Source organism: Fundulus heteroclitus, chromosome 21, assembly GCF_011125445.2.
Source record: "Fundulus heteroclitus isolate FHET01 chromosome 21, MU-UCD_Fhet_4.1, whole genome shotgun sequence".
NCBI classification, from domain to species: domain Eukaryota; kingdom Metazoa; phylum Chordata; class Actinopteri; order Cyprinodontiformes; family Fundulidae; genus Fundulus; species Fundulus heteroclitus.
Window position 1 is genome coordinate 29,516,969 of NC_046381.1, and position 19,025 is coordinate 29,535,993.

The 19,025-nt window shown below is 40.9% G+C and overlaps 1 protein-coding gene across 5 annotated transcripts; it reads left to right on the top strand.

Moving 5' to 3' along the window:
* The first annotated feature begins 1,346 nt into the window (after positions 1-1,346).
* Positions 1,347-17,813, top strand: LOC105932172 (cytochrome P450 2F2). 5 transcript variants are annotated; one of them, XM_012871201.3, is made up of 11 exons: positions 1,350-1,757; positions 9,654-9,816; positions 12,764-12,916; positions 13,015-13,175; positions 13,441-13,509; positions 13,589-13,693; positions 14,285-14,420; positions 15,258-15,343; positions 15,580-15,681; positions 17,164-17,305; positions 17,416-17,813. In XM_012871201.3, the coding sequence occupies exons 1-11, from the start codon at positions 1,584-1,586 to the stop codon at positions 17,601-17,603; spliced, it is 1,479 nt and encodes a 492-aa protein (XP_012726655.2). In that variant the 5' UTR covers positions 1,350-1,583; the 3' UTR covers positions 17,604-17,813. The 5 variants fall into 5 exon arrangements, with proteins under 5 accessions (XP_021176504.2, XP_012726655.2, XP_021176506.2 ...); XM_021320829.2 differs by lacking the exon at positions 13,441-13,509 and having other exon boundaries at positions 1,347-1,757; XM_021320831.2 differs by lacking the exon at positions 9,654-9,816 and having other exon boundaries at positions 1,687-1,757.
* The last annotated feature ends 1,212 nt before the right edge of the window (positions 17,814-19,025 follow it).

The window sequence follows — 19,025 nt, forward strand, 5'->3', positions numbered from 1 at the left end:
TTTTCTTGTTGTCAAAGCACCGATCACTGAGAAGAAAAATCAAAACAATTAAAGAACTGGAAAAGAATCAAATGCTGTGTCTGAGTAATTCCAGCTAGACTTAATGTTATGGGATTAACTAGATTTGCTTTCTAAGAACGGTATTTTTTGACTGTTTCTTAATTTATTCATAGGTGAAGTATCTACTGTGTTCCAAGGAGTTGGGGTACGATAACAAGTCGAAAGAAGTTGGACCAGGGTGTAGCTAGTTTGGACCAGGGTGAAAGGTGGTTTTCTGGGCAACAAGGAGGCGGCCAGCTCAGGTGGGGATGTCACGTAACGGCACCCACTTCTTTATGCAGGTCTCTGACCAAAAGAAGCTCGGCGCTGCGGAGGCCGCAGCATGAGCGGAGCAGCAGGTGTCCGGCATTATGTGGTACTCGGCGGGGGTATTTAAGCGGTCGGCTGCCAGCATAACACTGCCAGGGGGTTAACCTTCGTGGTATGACTTGTTCGGCCAACGTCAAAAGACGTTCTTCGTTCCCTACGCTAACGCATGTCTCTGCACGTTCAAGCCGCTCCGGATCCCGCTCCACAGCGCTCCTTGGTCTCTGTGCTTCCTACGACCGGCCAGCAGCGATCCCCCCGAGCCCTCGTCTATTGGACCCTGCTCACCCTCCACCGTACGGCCTCCCAGCCTCCCAGCCACCTGCTTCCCATGTGCCCTGACGATTCGCCCCTGTCCCGCAGAGCCCGTGAGCCGGCATCCCTCTGGCGGATTCCCGTCGGTAAGTTTGCGCCGGAAGATTCGCTTCCTGAGTGTATTACCGATCTAACTGTTTTCCTTTCTTCCTTAGAGTCTGACCCCGTGCTCCTCTGACCCTGACTTCCCGTTGTCTCCTATTGATCCCATTGTCTTTGTCCAGTTATTTTACAAATAAACCGCTAAACCTTGGCTTTGGTCTCCCGAGTGTCTCTGCATGTGGGCTAAGCAACTTATAACCATGACAACATATAAGATTATATTTTTCTTAGAATAATCACACACAGAACATGTTCAAAAATGTTTTACTTATTGATATTTATTTCCGTGGGCCCTAAAGGGTACCAATACATACAAGCATCACAGATTATTTTGCAGACTCTGATTATTCATTCGGCCAGTAGGTTGTTCCATGTGCAAATGAAGCCTCGTAAAATTAACCCATTTGCAGAAGCAATTGGCTGAAGTTCAATGCCTCATGAGGCCTCATTTCACAATCACTGCCAATGAGGAATCCAGCGAGAGCAAGGCGAGAGAGGAGAATCCAAAACAGGCATTGCAGAAAAGATGGCTAGATAATAACTCACCCAAGCCTCCAAGACAGTTGCATTTTAATTTACTTTACCTTTACTCTACCATTCATTTTTTTTCATTTACTTTGAATGACCTTGTGTATGAATGGTGCTGAACTTTGCCCTGGCTTACCATACATTACATAACTTTCTCTCTCTCTCTCTGCATGCTAAATGGAAGATTACAATTGCACAACCAGAAGAGTCACCACTGAGAGCTGAGCTGCAATTTCATAACTAATGCTGGTCCCATCTTCAGTTTGATTTAAATGCAGACCAACATGTTGGTTTCAGTTCTTCTGCTGGTGCTTTTTGTTTGCTTCCTTCTTTTTAAACTCACACCTTGGAGACTCAAGAACTTCCCACCAGGACCCCCTACTCTGCCTGTACTGGGTAACCTTTTGTGCCTGAATTTAAATGACCCCTTAAAGGACTTTGACAGGGTAAGCAGGACTATATAAACAAATATTTTACATCAAAATGCACACAACTTGTTTTAAGACTTGAATTACCATATGTCATTTTTTAAAAGTTTATTTAAAAGGGATCATGTACAATTAAACCATAAATGTTACCATCTGATGCCTTGTACCAGAGTCAGCGAAAAGGCTAATTTGCATCTGCAGTCCCTTTGACAAGTGTTGTGCAATTACACGCTGTTTTAAAGTTATTTAATGTTTAATAAATAACTCTCTGTCTGTTAGGTATTGTCTGGTGAATATCAGCTCTAGAGCTGATATCAGGACAATAGCTGAAAGGGATGATTCGAACGCTGCTGTTCTTTTAACAGCAAACTCTGCACACATACAGAATAAATGCCCAACTTCTCTTCAAGTTCAAGAATTTTGCAGAAATAAAATGAACATCCGGTGAACATCATTATAGAATGGTGTTCATCTGAATTAACACTATGTTTCAATCAACAAATCCTCTCTACAAGGCTAGTGAAACTTAACTAAACTACTAAGCAAAATTAAAATAAAAAGAAGCTAAGGAATTATGTACACACAAAAGACAAAATAAAGTGGTTGATCATCATCACCATCATCAGTGTTGTGCAATTATACACTGTTTAAAAGTTATTTAATGTTTAATAAATAACACTCTGTCTGTTAGGTATTGTCCGGTGAATATCAGCTCTTAAGCTGATATCAGGAAAATTGTTGAAATGGATGATTCGACCACTGGGAGATCTTTTAACAGCAAACTCTGCATACACATAGAATAAGGCGTGACAACGTCTCTTTAAGTTCTAGAATTTATTAACAGAAATAAAATGAACATCCAGAGAACATCACTATATAATGCTGTTTATCTGAATTAACACTATATTTCATTAACAAATCCTTTCTACGAGGCCAGTGAAATTTAACTAAAACTACTAAGCAAAATTAAGATAAAAAGAACCTAAGCTAAGGAACTATGTACATGCAACAACGACACAAAAAAACAAATCAAAAGTGGTTGATCATCATCAGAATACTTCAGTGAATCCTGGTTTACTGCAGATCTGACTTAAAGAACATGAAATGGAGTTAAATTAGCTTAACTAATTTAGACCAGTGACGTGCGGTGAGGTTCATAGCTGGTGAGGCACTGACGTCATCAGAATCAGATTTGCAAATAGATGCATAGATTGACAGCAGTTTACAGGTTATGTTTCACTTCTGCATCCTTACACACACAAACTGTAGCTCACAAAACACACATTTCCTTAAAAAACAAAACAAAATAAATGTTGTTACTGTCTTACCTTTACTTATAAATGAAGTCCATGCGTCGCTCCTTCTGCACAAAAACATCCGTCACTTTGCGATAGAAGTCCTCCTTATCTTCCTTCAGTTTTAAAAGTCTCTCTGTCTCAATGGAGATCACTGCCAGGGAAGAAAGCCTTCCTTGATCCGTCCTGTTCCTGCTGTATGTTTTCAGTCTCTTCAGGGCTGAGAATGACCGCTCCACTCACGCTGTAGTAGCTGGCACCGTGAGCACGAGCTGGAGCAACTTTGTCGCCTCAGGAACAGTTACAACAAGATCCTTCTCGGCCAAAAAGTTGAGAAGCTGTCCAGGAGATTTGCATTCATCCCTCACCGTTTTTGAGGGATGAATGCAAAAGAGGAAAAAAATCACTATCTCTATTATAATCTATCGCTGCACTTGACTTGCTTCCCGAATCGTTTAGCCTAGCTCGCTGTCACTTACTCGGCAGTTGAGGAGTGAACAAGACGAACGTCTGGGATCTTGAGCGCCCCCTGCCATGAGGCAAGAGAACTGCCTGCCTCACCTCGAACCTGTTCTCTGCCGTTTATAATCGCTCATTACACGAAACACGTTACACAAACACAGTTGGTGACAAAAAGCACTGTACATTATATACATAAGCTAAATTATTGGAAATAAGTTCACATATTAAATTTGTTTAAACCATTTTATTGACGCCGTACAGCAACATGCTCTCTCCGCTTAGCAGCCAGCGCAGAGCCAGGGGTTGCGCAATCCAAGGTGAGGCAGAGCTCGCTGCTGCCTCACCGGCATCGCTTCCAAGCATTTGAATGGGAAAATAAGAAAATTCAGCGATTTTGAACAAATAAAAATCGAAATTGGTGAAGCTACATGAAAAATAAATGTTTTTTAGTACAAACCACCGAATGAATATAACAATTTAAATTACTTTATGATTATATATTTTCTTTCTTTCCATGATGGCAGGTGAGGCACTGCCTCACCTGCCTCCCCTGACCGCACGTCACTGATTTAGACAACATTTGATATGTGTTTCAACCCATTCACAATGCAAATCCCGAGATGCACAAAACATTATTTGAGGAAATAACATTTTAAAGAATGATTTGTTCAGTAAAATCATTAACTTTAGGGGCGCTCGATTTTATTAATGTGATTATACCTCTGGGAGGCTAGGAGTCGCAGTAGCGATCGGTCGCTAAAATCGGCTAATCCTAAAGTTAAACAAAACTCTTTTATATTGACATTAATATTCCATATTAATGCGGCAATAACGCTCATAGCTCTATTGAACAATGGCGGAGCGAAATGAACAAGCCTTATGCTTGAAACGGGCTTTTTCTGTGCCTATCCTGGAACTGGAAGTTACCAGAAGCTAAATAGCATTTTGGCTAGCGGATTTTGGCGCTAACTTTAAAAGCTTTGGCTTTATTTTAGCGATAATGATTGGGCCGGATGACGCAAACATCAATATCCCATCAGTGTATAAAACCATTGTGGAGATAAAGTTTGTTATAACTATAAAAACGCACTCAAATTACATCAGAAATGACATGACCCGAAGAATGCTAGTGGGAGCTCGGTTGATTAGCTCTTTCTGTTTAAATACACAATGTAACCATTACACAAGCTTTCCAAATAAACCATGTGACTCTACCTGCTCATCCTCTGTCAAACCTATCAGTTCCTCGGTGTGAGTTTGGTTCACTTTGGCCATCCAAGGAAGAGCAGTGGAAAGCAGGGGAGACGTTGGTCCGTTCAGCAGCGGGCTAGCTGCTTAGCAGTAGCAGACATGCAGCCAGCTGCAACGTGGTCGGGTTCTGCTGGTCCGAGGCCCTGCAGCGGCGATTTCAGTCCAGATTTTCCACTTAGCTTGGGAAAGTGGGTCCTGTGCCGACCTTTCGGCCGCTCCACGTTGTCTGGAATCAGCTTCCAGCAACAGCTGAGAAGAATAAACAAGGCTGGTTCTGGTATTCTTTACTTCGCTACTGGTTGTGCAGAAGTCAGAAGTCCGCTCCTCAGAGGACGAGTTTCTCCCCATTGCTGTCCCAACAAAACAGCAGCAAACTGAGTTTGAGAGAGGAACATTTTTAGTCAGCTTGTGGGTCTTTTGGGCCCTGTGAGGCCCGCATGGTTCGCAAATGTGGCTGGCTTCCCCAGCCAGCCGCTCCTCCAAGGTCCCAGGCAGAAGCGGTGAAGTGTGTGAGTTTGAGTCCCATGTGGCTCGCAGGGCATGGCTGGCTGGCCCTGTCCTCCAGAGCAGACCCAGGAAGAAAAGCTAATTTTTACCCCATTTACACACCCCTTTTTTAACCGAGCCGAGACCAGTCCGAGCTTGGTAACCGAGATAACTCTGGAGTGTAAATGGTAAGCAGACTGAACTGAACCGAGCTAGACATAACCGGTTCCAGGTGTGGTCTCGGCCTGGTTTTTTTCTGTTCCGGTTATCTGATAATGAAGAGCGCATGAGCAGACCGCGTCATGCCCTTACTGTCAGCTGACTGTCTGTGTTTTTTCCGGCGTGTCTGGCTGCACGTCCGGATTCACACTCTATTCAGACAAATTTCAGACATTCATAATAATACTAGCTTCCTTACCGTGCCACACGATTTCCAGTGATGATTCTGCTTAGCAGCGTGATGAACCTCAGCGTCTGTCGTTTCCGGCATCTGTAAACCCAGAGTAGATGTGCGTTTGTCTCATCCACTTCCCAAAAGCCGACTCTCTAAGGTAAATTCACCAATGGTTGCCTTCTTCCCCTGACTCTCTGCAAACACCGAAATATCACATTAATACTCAAGCAAAACATCCTGAATGTTACGGGTGCCGCCGTTTTGATTTGCTCGGTCCCGCCTTCAATCCCAGAGAGCAGCAGTACCGCAGATCGTCACTAGGAGGCGAGGAAACCAAGGAACCAAGATAGCGTGGTGTGTAAACAGTCGTCAGAACGAGGCTCGGCTTGGTTAACTGATCCAAGCTCGGACTGGTCTCGGCTCGGATCGGTTTAACAAGGGTAGTGTAAATGGGGCTAGTGACTGAGACTGAGTCTCTGGGGTCTGCTCTCATGGCAGGGCTTCCCTGCTGTGAGGGGCTGTCTCTGCCTGAATGTGTGAAATTCATCTGCTCCAGGTCCATTTTGTTTCCTCTCCCATGTCACATGTTGTTCAGAATTCAAACTGAATTTTGCCATGGCGCGATGGCATAACATCAGCATCATCAGAATAATTCAGTGAAACTTGGTTCACTGCAGATCTGAGTTAAAGAACCAAACTTCAACTTAAAGAACATGGAATGGAGTTAAATTAGCTTAACTAATTCAGAACAACATTTGGTATGTGTTTCAACCCATTCACAATGCAAATCCTGAGGTAAACATTATTTGATGAAATAACATTTTAAAAAAGGATTTTCTCAGTAAACATGAGTAACTTTTAGAACGTTTTATTAATGCGATTGTACCTCCGGGACACTAGAGGTCGATGTTGCGATCTGTCGCTAGAATCAGCTAACCTAAAGTCATACAAAACACCTTTAAATAAGGTGACCAGATTTCTAAAATCAAATCTGGGGACATTTCTAGCTTGTGGATAAAAATCAATACACCTCATCAAGATGCAATTAGGAAATGGGGGCAGTAATGGTTTACATTTATTTTTACATATTTATTAATATTTAAACAACAAAAATCAAGTGTAAAAGCCAGGAATGTGCCTCTCCACACTTTTAGTATATCCTAAGATTAATAAAATTAATACATCAATAGTATTATTAATAGAAAACTACAACTGTGTTAGGGCAAAGTGGTGGGGGTGGGAGTGGGGGGGGGGGGGGGTGTCAAGGGTGGTTAGCAGGGCTTTCCAGTTTTGTGGGGCCCAAAGAGCTCTGCCGCCTCCTAAGGGGATAGTGACATGAGGAAAAGATAAACCAGTAAATACAAACATTTAGCCTGTGGCTGTCTGTGGAGACAGAGTCCCCCCACCTTTTAAAAAAGTGCAACAAATACTCATTCATTGTTCACATCTACATACCTATGAGCAATAGGATTTTCTGCATTCACATCAAATAGAAGAAGTAGCGGTCAAGCCCACAGGTAAAGGATGATATATGTTTCTTACTGTCAACTGGCTGCAACAGGGGCCTGTGCATCTCAAACAGGCAGATTCATTTCTCCCACTAATGGGCTATAAGCACAGCTGCACTACTTCCTGAACTTCAGCAGCTCATGTGTTTCCTGATTAATCCAGGTGTGTGTGGCTGGTTACTGAGGTCAGACACACCTGGATTAATCAGTCTGTCCAGTAATGAAAGGCAGGAAGCAAAGGAGCTGCTGAAGTTCAGGAAGAGGTGGAGCTGTGCATGGAGCCTGTTTGGGATGAGAAAATGGGTTGTGGTGGTGTGAGGTGAAAAGGTGTTAAACATGTTAAAAAAAAAAAGCACAGACTTGGAAATCCCCTTGACAAGAAGGCAAGTGATTGTGTGTGTAGTGCAGCATGAGCATGCATCAACTTACATAAAGTGTGTATAACTACATTATGTGTATGTGTATGGTAGTAGTTGATGAGCAAGTATATTGTTTGCTCCTATAAGGTGAGTTAACTCCGGTCAGTGAGTCAGCTAACATGGGATCATTTCTGGTTTCTTCAAGGCCTTCTGTCTCTGAAGAGCCATCAGCCACGGTATCCAGATGTCTGGATAAAATAAGCGGAGAAGAGGATATATTATTTGCAGAACAGAAATTTTTAAAACACAAGAAAAAAATACAACTAATCTGACTCTTCATTCTGCCACAGCTAGGGAAGTGCAGTGAAACTCATGTTCAGTGCAGAGACAATTGGGATACTCAATTCAAACCTGAGTCACTCTGTTTTACATAGTATACTTTGCACACTACATTACTCAATACGTTACTTTATCACTTAAATCATGTCAACGCTTTATCACTTAAACTTTATTAATACTCTAAGTAAAATTTTCTCCCTTCTTGTCAGCCGTTCTTTCCATGAGTGTTCCTATTTTCCTCCACTCTCATTTAATCTCCTTTCTGACTTACTATCTTGTTCCTCTTGCTCTTTACATCAGCAATTACTTGGTTTGAAGAATGCTAACTGGAGTTACCCTGTAAGCTCCATGTGTTTCAGAAACACAGTGAAAATGCATTATGTAAACCTTCTAAATAAACCATTTAACTTTCCCTGTTTATTTCTCTGCCACACCTGTCGCCGCCTCTGTGGCAGTTCGGTTCACTTTGGGCATCCACTTGGAAGCAGTTGAAACAATGCAAAGGCCAGTATGCGACTCTGTGCCCTAGCCAAAACATGGCAGTCGGAGCTAGCGGCTCCGGAGTCCTTCTTGCAGATTTTTGACCCGGTTGCAGCGAGCGATGTCAGCTCGGCTTTTGCTCTCAGCTTGGGATACTCGCTCCTGTGCTGGCTTTTGGCCGCTGCACGTTGTCTGGAATCAGCTTTCTGCAACAGCTGAGAAAAATAAACAAAGCTGGTTTTGGCATGGAGGGATTTTTAATCCGGCCTCTGACGCAGAAGTTAAGACTGCAGACTTAACTCTGATTTGGCCAGCAGGTAAGATGTCAGTCAGGTCCTCCACTCAGCGGAGGACGAGAATTCCCCATTACTGTCCCAACGAAACAGCGAGAAATGAGTTTCACTGAAAGGCACATTTTACTCAGCTTGTGAACCTTTGAGCCCCAGGAGGGCGCATGGCTGCCCCCCCGGGCAACCCTTCTCCTTCAGAGTCCCAGGCAAGAAGAGTTAAGAGAGTGAAGTCTGGTTTCATAGTAGGTACCCTGCTGAGAGAGGCTGTCTCTGCATAGATGTGTGAAATGCCTTTGCTTACAACCCATTTTGATTTGTCCTAAGTGTTGTTCCCAATTCAATTTGATTTTTTTGTCCATGGCTCGATAACACAACACAGGGCACAACTGAATTGTGCCCGGTCAAAAATCCTTAGTAATCCTTAGATTACTAAGGACTTTGATGTCTGCAAACAGACTTTCCACAGACACTATTGCAGATTGTAGACAGTGAGCTTTAACTTGCATTGCTGATAATACCCTGTTTTTGATGCAATAAATGTTCCTTGACACAAAATGTTGTACAGTACAGTAGTTTAATAGATTACAGCAAAACAAGAGCTAAGTAAGCATTTATTCCAGTTCTGTACAGCCAGATTCAGCTAACTTCCTTACAATTCAGCACACTAAAATACTCCTTAAGATCCTAAATCTCATGTCAAACTATATAGTTATATTCCTATGGTAACATTAAAAACTCAGCTATTTTTATTATTTTGCAAATAAAACACTTTGCAGTTTCTAGTTAGTTTTAACGTAAGCTTTTTCGTAATTATTTTTCTATTTTTCATGTTCTTTTTTTACATTCTCACATCTTCACATTTTGTCATGTTACAACCACAAATTGTATTTTATTATGATTTCATGTAACAAAGTTGTGCATGATAGTGAAGTGAAATTATTTTACGTTTTAAAAAAAAAATAATTGTGACATATATTTGTTTACGGCCCCCTAGTATAAAGAAGTGATGGACAAGTAAAAAACAATGTTTTTTTTCTTCTTCTCTTTCAGCTCAGGCAGTCTTATGGAAATGTCTACAGTCTGTTCTTTGGCTTAAAACCAGTGGTGGTCATCAATGGTTTTAAGACCATAAAAGAGGCGATTGTTATCAAAGCTGTCGATTTCGCTGGACGACCTCAGGACCTGTTTGTGAGTTATGTTACTCAAAGAAAGGGTAAATTTTTTTTTAGACTTTTGTTACAATCGCTTGACCTTGCTGCGGTCACCCCAGGTTATTTTACTGAATAATGTGGTGTTTCTATTGTAGACTTCTGTAGGAGTAAAAAGACTCATGAAACCATAATTATAGGGATGGTGCAGTTCCAGTACTGGACTCTCACACAACACTGACGTCATTTCCGGACGTCAGAGAGAGAGACAGACAGACAGACAGACAGACAGACAGACAGAGAGTGAGACTCAGAGCGAGGGAATGACTCGTTCATTCCTCCCACAGACCTTAAGTAGGATCAATTGTGTACACCCATTCAAGGGCGTTTACAGCATGATAACAGTGTTCCGTTCATCACATTAGTGGAGAGGATACTATAATGCAGACGTGTCCTAGCTGACATGTTTCCCCTAATCAGTCATTCCCTCCAATCTAAGTATGTCAGACTCTGTGCCTCCAGAGTCCATTTGTGTGTAATCTCCATGGTAACCGATGATGCAGTCCAGTCTCTGTAGTCACATATACCCCGTTTACACTACCCCTTTTTAACTGTGCTGAGACCAGTCCGAGCTCGGTAACCAAGATAACTATGGAGTGTAAATGGAACGCAGACTGAACTGAACCGAGCCAGACAACCGGACCGTGCTAAATGCAGACCAGTTCCATGGGTGGGCTCGGCCTGTTTTTCAGTAGCCCGGTACTTAGATAACAAAGCAGCATGAGCAGACCGCGTCATCTCCTTACAGCCAGCTGACATTTCAGACATTCATAAAAATACTAGCTTCCCTACCATGACACACAAATTCCAGTGATGCTTCTGCTTAGCAGTGTGATGAACCTCAGCGTCTGTCGTTGTTTCTTGCGTCTGTAAATCCTTATTAGACGTTTGTTTGTCTTAGCCACTTCCCAAAAGCCAACCCTATCAGGTAAATTCACCAAAAGTTGCCGTCTTCGCCTGACTCTCCGCAAACAACAAAATATAACCAAACATAACTTCCTGAATGTTACAGGCGCCGCCATCCTCATTTGCTTGATTTCATCCTTCAATCCCAGAGAGCAGTAGTACCACAGATTGTCACTAGGAGGCGAGGAAACCAGGGAACCGAGATAGCGTGATGTGTAAACGGTCGTCAGAACCAAACTTGGCTTGGTTAACTGATCCAAGCTCGGACTGAGCTCGGCATGGAGCGGTTTAACAAGGGTAGTGTAAATGAGGCTATAATCAACACCTTCAAAGTGAAAATGCAATATATTAAAAAGTACATTTGGATTTTATTTATCTGAAATAAGAACATCTAATTACTAATCCTGCAGGAAAATACTATGCCAGGGTTGCCATACAAAGGAACATGCATAAGGAATCAAAAAACTATAGAACACAGTACTTTAAAATCACAGAGTACAAAATAGGAAGTGTAGAACATACAACAGGTAAGGCACAGACAAGAGTGAATGTTCTTGTTTTATGTGAAAAAAAGATGGGAAGTTGAAGAGTTTGATGGCCACATGGAGGAAGGACTTCCTGTGGTGTTCTGTGGAACACCTTGATGGTCTCAGTCTATGACCAAAGATGCTTTGGTAGGAGTCTGGTGTGGCATGCAGGAGGTGTGAGCCACTGCTCAGGATGCAGAACAGTTTCCTCAGCATCCTCTGCTCAGTCACCTCTGCAAGAGCCTGCAGTTACACTCCCAGGACAGAGCCACTTTTCCCGATGAGCCTATTGAGTCTGTAGGCATTAGCTGTCTTCGCCCTGCTGCCACATGCACTGCAGCATAGAAGATGACATTGGATTCTGCTGAGTGGTAAAACATCTGAGGCATGCTCCTGCAGACGTTTATATACCATAATCTTCTCAGAAAGAAGATTATGGTCATTATACATGACACAGCAGGGCTGCACCTCCTTTCAGGAGTTTGTGGCTCAAGCTGTATATATGTATGTGTCATTTATCCTGCATTAACACACAAGCAACCACTACTGTATTACTCTCATTGTCAATGTTAAGAATTTTAGGGCTTTATTTCAATTGTTTTGTTTCGTTTTTCCATTTGATTGCTGATTTTTAAAATTATTCGGTTCAGTTTGTTTATATACCACCAGTTCACAACACATGTCATTTTAAAGCATTTTCCAGTCTATTCCATTGTTTCTATTACAAAAAATTGTGCTAATTAACCCCATGCAAGTGTGAAACATATTGAGCTGGTTAAAAGGTGACTTTTTAATGTTCTACCCTTTGCGTTCAAATATTTACCCATAAAGATTCCTTTGTAACAAACAAGAAAAACAGCTCCGGTTTATATCTAGTTGTGAAGAAATATACAATCAAACAAATTAGAATTATACTGGTTTAATCAAAATATACATACAGACTCTTTTACTTGGTCTAATTAGAGTTCAGTCATATTCAGTTTATCATTACTCCAAGACAATTCAAGCATATGGTAACAGTGGAGTAGAAAGACTAGATTTAAACTGGAAGGAACATCCAATGGACCTAGACATAGAATTTCTTTTTTCATAAATTGACAGCTCTTCTTTAAATATATTCATATTGAAACATTAACAAGTATTGCATTTCACACTTCCACTATATGGCAGACTTAATCTGAATTTATACTTAAAATGCTACAAATTTTAGCACTGAAGATATTTTATGGTATTGGCTTCAGCTTTGATTGTGTGTGTGTATGTGTGTGTGTGTGTGTGTGTGTGTGTGTGTGTGTGTGTGTGTGTTGTTATACATGCAGCCGAGAGAGTTTTACTGATAAACAAGGGACTTTGATCTAACCTGAGGACCTTTTTTTTGGACTAACATGTTAATTAGGTTTAGGGTGGGTTTAGGGTTAGGCCATAGAAAGCGTTGACAATAAATGGAAGTCTATGGAAGTCAAGGCACGGTCCTCACTTTGTATTTTAAACAAGTGTATGTTGTTTTTCTTCGTTGTAGGTGTTATCATGGCTGATTATGGCTCTGTTTGGAGGGACCATCGTCGCTTTGCTCTGATGACCATGAGGAACTTTGGTCTTGGAAAAAAATCCATGGAGGAAAGAATTCACGAAGAGATTCAATGTACAATCGACACACTGGTAAAAAGCCTCGGTATGACTTCTGCTGGTTTCAGTTGCTTAATTCTTCTTTTCCTTTGTAGTTTATTATCTGTTTTGTGCCATTTTTAACACAAGTTTTGTTTTTTCCAGGTGAAACCCTGAGTCCTCAGTTCACGTTTCATAATGCAGCTTCAAACATCATCTGCAAGGTTGTATTTGGAACACGTTATGAGTACGATGATGAGACGATCAAAATGATTGTTAAGTGCTTCACTGACCTGACAAAGATAATCAATGGGCCGTGGGCTATGGTAAGTAAAATCATGGTTAACGACACATAGCTGTATCAGCAACGGGATTTACTGGTTCAAACACAGAACAGGATTTAACCAACCCTTACTGTGTTAAGGTTAAATAATATCCTTGTTGGTTTTTGTTTCATTTATTATGTGAATCTAAACCAAACAGTGAGAACATGAACCTACAAAAAATGTGGACCAGTTCTCATCTTTAGAAATGGTCTCTGCTTTGTTTGAAAATAAATTATAAAAAAAAAAAAATCATCTTTCTGCACAGCTGTATAACTCCATTCCTTTGATTCGTCCTCTGCCCCTGCCCTTCAACAAGGCCTTTGAGGGCATGGAGGTAATGTAGAAAAGAGAAAACCCATGCTACACTAGACTTAACTAAAATGAAACCTAACATTTAAACATGTCTATCTTAGATGTATCTGGGTCTTGCAGCTCGTTTGGTGAACGAACACAAGAAGACCAGAGTCCCTGGAGAGCCACGGGATTTTGTCGACTGCTATCTGGATGAACTGGATCAGGTGTTCAAGCACAGAAAAGATATTGTAAAGTTTAGGGAAATAATATTGATGAGTCTGTGCTTTATTTGGAAATGTCAATTAGGTTTACTGAAAGTATTTGTGTTTGCTAAATTCCAGAATTATGAGAGAGACAGTTTTATAGATTTTTTTAAGAACTTTGTCTAAAGTCAGACATTTACATACAATGAGACCACTATGCCTTTTAAAAATGTATGTAGTTTGAGGCTACACCTCAAACTCTCTTCCTCCTTGTGTAACATCATGGAAAATCCAAAAGACATCAAATAAGATATCAGTGAGGATTCTGTACATCCACAGGTCTGGTTCATTCTTGGGATGAATTTTCAGACTAACTTTGCACAGGCAATTATATCAAATGTTAGCAAAAACGTATGTAAACCTCTGACTTTAAAGAATGCAAACAATATTGTTAATCCTTAACAAGAAGAAAAGAAGAGGCATTCCTAACTGACCTGAAACAGGATATTTTGAGCTTGATTTAAAGTCAAATAGTGATGAGTTAAGTCATTTTATATGGTGATTGACAGCTAATTTCTATTTGCCTCACAATGATTGCTGTCTGCGGTTCAGAAAGGAGAGGACTCTTCTTTCTCTGAAGAACAACTACTAAGGCACACATTTGATCTTTACATTGCTGGGACTGACACCACCTCCAACACCCTCCTCACCGGGTTTCTTTACCTCATGAACTACCCTCACATACAAGGTAAACTTAAACAAATTAAAACCAAGGTCTCCTCAATGAAGAAAATATATTTTTAATCAATATATTGGGGAATTGTTTGTTATATTGTGCAGATAGGTCTTGTGCATTTATATCACATCACCATCCATCCATCCATCCATCCATCTTTTCCATGTACTTGTCCTCTGTTTACAGAGGTCTCACATCTATGGGGGAAAGCCAGAAATCCCACTCCAAATCAAAATTTGCTGCTACACCTGGGAGATCCCAAAGCATGTTCAGAGCCAAAACATTTACACAATGCCCTCTGTACCACTTGGCACCCCTAATAAGATGTCAAAAAACTTGGAATTAAATTAATTTTTTGTTGCAGTAACATAATCTCATTCTGAAAAAGTTAGAAAATTCCGTCCAACCTTTAGATCCATAAACTTTGACAAAGCATTAGTTTTGACTAAATCCATCTGTTCACTCAAAGATTGGGTTCTACCATCTTAGAACATCTATGTCCAACATGCTGGCAAGGGGAGAAAACTTGGCTGAAACATATCAGAAAATGTATGTGTCAGGTTAAAGGGCAAGATGGATTAAATAATGACAAAATACAAAAATGTACAGCCATACACAAGGAGAACGGGTCATTGAGCACAAACAGAGAACTGGGTGGACAAAGTAAAATCAAAGGTGTGGTTTAATCAGATCCCTTCATGTGTTATTTGTTTTTCATATGTATGATCTGTGTATTATTTGTAAGCATGGTTAAATTGTAATTAATCTGACCCTGTAAATTATCAACATGCAAATATATTTTGTTAAAATATAACAGATGGGTGATAAAGTTAAATGTTTTCCCCACAGAACGGTGTCAGCAAGAGATAGACCAGGTGCTGGAGGGGAAGGATAAAGTCACTTATGATGACAGACACAACATGCCTTATATGCAGGTATTGCACATTTTTTTACACAAATTTGTCCCTGTCATTTCAAATAATTTCATAGATCATCTATAACTAAATTACATGTTGGCTGTATATGCAATGAAGATCAAATATGAAGTAATTTACCTGCTGTAAGTTTACTAATGCCATTATAATGTAATGGTTCTGGCCCTGTTCCTTGAAGGACTAAAAAAATTGTCACTCCAGTTCATGATAGATGATGTAAATTTGTCTTCCTCCAGGCTGTGATTCATGAAATTCAACGGATTGCAAACACTGTTCCTCTCAGTATTTTCCACTGCACAACTAAAGACACGGAGCTCATGGGATACTCTATCCCAAAGGTATGAGCCTAAATTGTCTTCATATATTGAAGATAAATTAACAGTACTTCCCTGTCATGGTTTGGGACTTTTGTTTGTGTTTTTGGGGCTGATCGACTTATTTGATAATAAAAAAAAATACGGTGAATAAAATTAAGTTTAACTGGTCCAGCTTTAGGTTTATTAGAAACAATCTAACTCTTGTGTCAGCAAAATTGTATTTTGATACTATGATCATGTCACACATGTCCTGTAATAGAACACTAAAGCCGACTGAAATAGTTTATAAACAAACATTGAAAGTATTTGAAAAACAAAAACGTACCATCACTGTAAGATATTAAAAAAACATGAACCATATCACTGGGACAACACTCTTAAGCACACCGAAGCCATCTTGATTTACAAAATCTTCCATGGCAATGCACCTCCTCCATCACAACAATTTGTAACTAAAAAAAAACTCAAACAGATCAACAAGAGCTGGTTCTAGAGGTGATTGTGTGGTTCCTTTTAGGAGTGCCTTTGTCAAGCCACTTTGTCTGTTTGTGCATCTCACACCTGGAATTTAATACCAAACTCGATACGTGAACTCCCGACTCTGACCTCTTTTACCAAACATCTTAAAGCTTGGCTATTGGAAGAATAGCACTGCTGCCATAACCATGCCTAAATTTGTATATTTATGTAATACTGGCAAACTGTTGGGGTAACATGCACCATTTTTTTCCTGAATTACCATATGATTACAATCATTAGAATTTAATTAAAGTAACATGTTTTTAGCATTGTGTGCTTAAAATGGCACTTTATATTGACTGTGCAATCAGGTAATTGCAAAATAATTGCACATTTAACACTGCACTTTAATCAGTTCTTCGATATCTAATTTTAGCTTCTTAACACTAATGAAATATGTATGGTGCATTGACCTCCTTGGACTTGGATCCACTATATTTTTCATTCTTCTTGTTTTCCTTTTATTTTTTATCCTATTGTTTTCAAGGAAATGCTATCTCTCTATGTAATTACTCCACCTGTTTATATTGCTCACAACCATGATGGCTCTATCCATCCATTTTCTAACATGCTTATCCCTTGTGGGGTTGCGACGGGTGCTGGTGCCTATCTCCAGCTGTCAATGGGCGAGAGGCGGGGTACACCCTGGACAGGTTGCCAGTCTATCGCAGGGTGCCATGATGGCTTACTGTTCTAATTGTTTTTACAGTTATTTTATTGATTTTATTATTTTATGTTGCTGACTCAACCTGCCAAAGGGACTACAGATGGAAATTAGCCATAGGCTATTATCTGGCATATTTACATGTACACATCCATTAATATGCATTGTTCCCTTTTTAAATAAATAAACTCAATGTCAAACACATATCTTCTACAATAAACCTTTTAAGCACAACTTCATATTTGGCTTGAATATCGGGTTCTCTGATCCGCTGTTCATTACTCTTCACTGCTTTTCTCTGCCCTTTGCTTTCTTTTCAGGGTACAGCGATCATCCAGAACCTGACCTCAGTCCTGAGTGAGGAGGGACAGTGGAAGTTCCCTCATGAATTCAACCCTGAAAACTTCCTGAATGAACAGGGAGAGTTTGTCAAACCGGAGGCATTCATGCCTTTTTCTGCGGGTAAATTGTCAAATAATGAATTTATCCTTAAAAAGGCAAATTTATAGTGTATATTGAGCTATATTATAGTAAACAAAGATTAAAACGTTGAGGTGCTTTTTGTTTCTCAGGTCCTCGGATGTGTCTCGGAGAGGGTCTGGCTCGTATGGAGCTCTTCCTCTTCATGGTGACTCTGCTGAGGAAGTTTAAGTTTATCTGGCCGGAGGATGCTGGAGAACCAGACTTTACTCCAGTCTATGGAATAACTTTGACTCCCAAACCTTATACTATGAAGGTCCAGCTGAGGTCAAAACAGTGAGGGGTTCTGAGGATGCTTAAACCTACTCTTGGCTGATTTGTCTAAAATGATGAAAACAATATTTGATTTCCTTCAAAGCACTTAGATATAATTTATCCTAAAATCTTAGAGATCATGAGATTACAGATACTGGACTGAAAAATTGGTTACCATGGAAATTACAGATAGAAGACAGACTCTGGAGGCACAGAGTCTGATAATATTTAAATTGAACAGAATGACTGATTAGGAAAAGATGTGTCAGCTAGGACACATCTACATTATAGTATGATCTTTTCCACCAATGTGATGAACACTGATATCATACTGGGCACGCCCCTGAATGGGTGTACACAAGGGCGTACCGCGCACGTGACGTCACCGTCCCAAGAGCAACACCCCTTGCCGCTTAGGTAGGACATACAGGTAGAGAGCGCCCGTAGCCACCAGCCATTACACGCGCAACAGAAACAGCGATATAACCGACATTATAGCCGTTAAACTTTCACAAGACGATGTTCCAGGCGCACGGTTTACTGGTCGCACTGTCGAAGAACACACCAACCTTCAGCTCAAACGATGGCTTGAGTGTCGAGGGCTTAAAAAGACCGGAAAACGGGCCGAGTTGATCGAACGGTAAGCTTTGTTTTTTTTCCTGCGCGGCGTTCATGGCGTCGTCGGCCATTTTTTTTTCTGTTTGTAATCACCGTCCAGGAATCGGTATATGTTGCCAATAGGTAGCTACAAAACAACTGTTTACATCTCAGCTGCCATGATAGCCTATATGCTATCATGGTAGCAGGCGCTTCTTCGATTGCTCGGTTGACAAACGTAAATGGTATTCAAAAAAAACTTTTACCTGTTCACTACTTGATGTCGCTGGAATTGGGTCAGGATGTTCTTCGGTTGGGCCCTTTCCTCCAACAAAATGCTTGCTACATATGTAGGTGAATTTGGTAACTTTTTCCGGGTTGAACTGTTGTGTAGGCCGACCGCACCGGTGTACCCAGCGCACACATTTCTCCTTGGCAGTCTTGAAGAAAACATTCTTCATATGCGGCCGATCAGCGTACCTCGAGTCGCTGTTGCACGTTCTATAGCAGCAATGTTTAAAAACCATGGTCTTAGATTTGGAAAAAGCAGTCGTTTACCGAGTAAAACCAAGGGTAACGCACGTCTCTTTTACAGCGACACAGCGGCGGACTATGCAAGCATGCCCTACTGCGTACCACGTGATGTGACGTCATCGTGACGTTACGTTTCTAAAAATAGCTCGCTCGCGGTACGCCATTGCTCCTACTTAATGTCTGTGTGAAGAATGAACGGGGCTCTCTGACATCTGGAAATCTGCCCGTCGCGTTGTTGTGTATGTGAGCCCAGTACTAAAGCTGTAAACATCCCTCTGCCTTTTAGATTAAATATCGTTTCGCTTTCAAGAGTCTT

What these genes read in the sequence shown, in the direction of transcription:
- LOC105932172 (XM_012871201.3), top strand. Translation starts at nt 1,584, where the DNA reads ATGCAGACCAACATGTTGGTTTCAGTTCTTCTGCTGGTGCTTTTTGTT. An exon ending in TCAATGGGCCGTGGGCTATG is followed by an intron (nt 13,176 to 13,440) that starts GTAAGTAAAATC and finishes CTTTCTGCACAG; the next exon opens with CTGTATAACTCCATTCCTTT. An exon ending in GAACTACCCTCACATACAAG is followed by an intron (nt 14,421 to 15,257) that starts GTAAACTTAAAC and finishes TTTTCCCCACAG; the next exon opens with AACGGTGTCAGCAAGAGATA.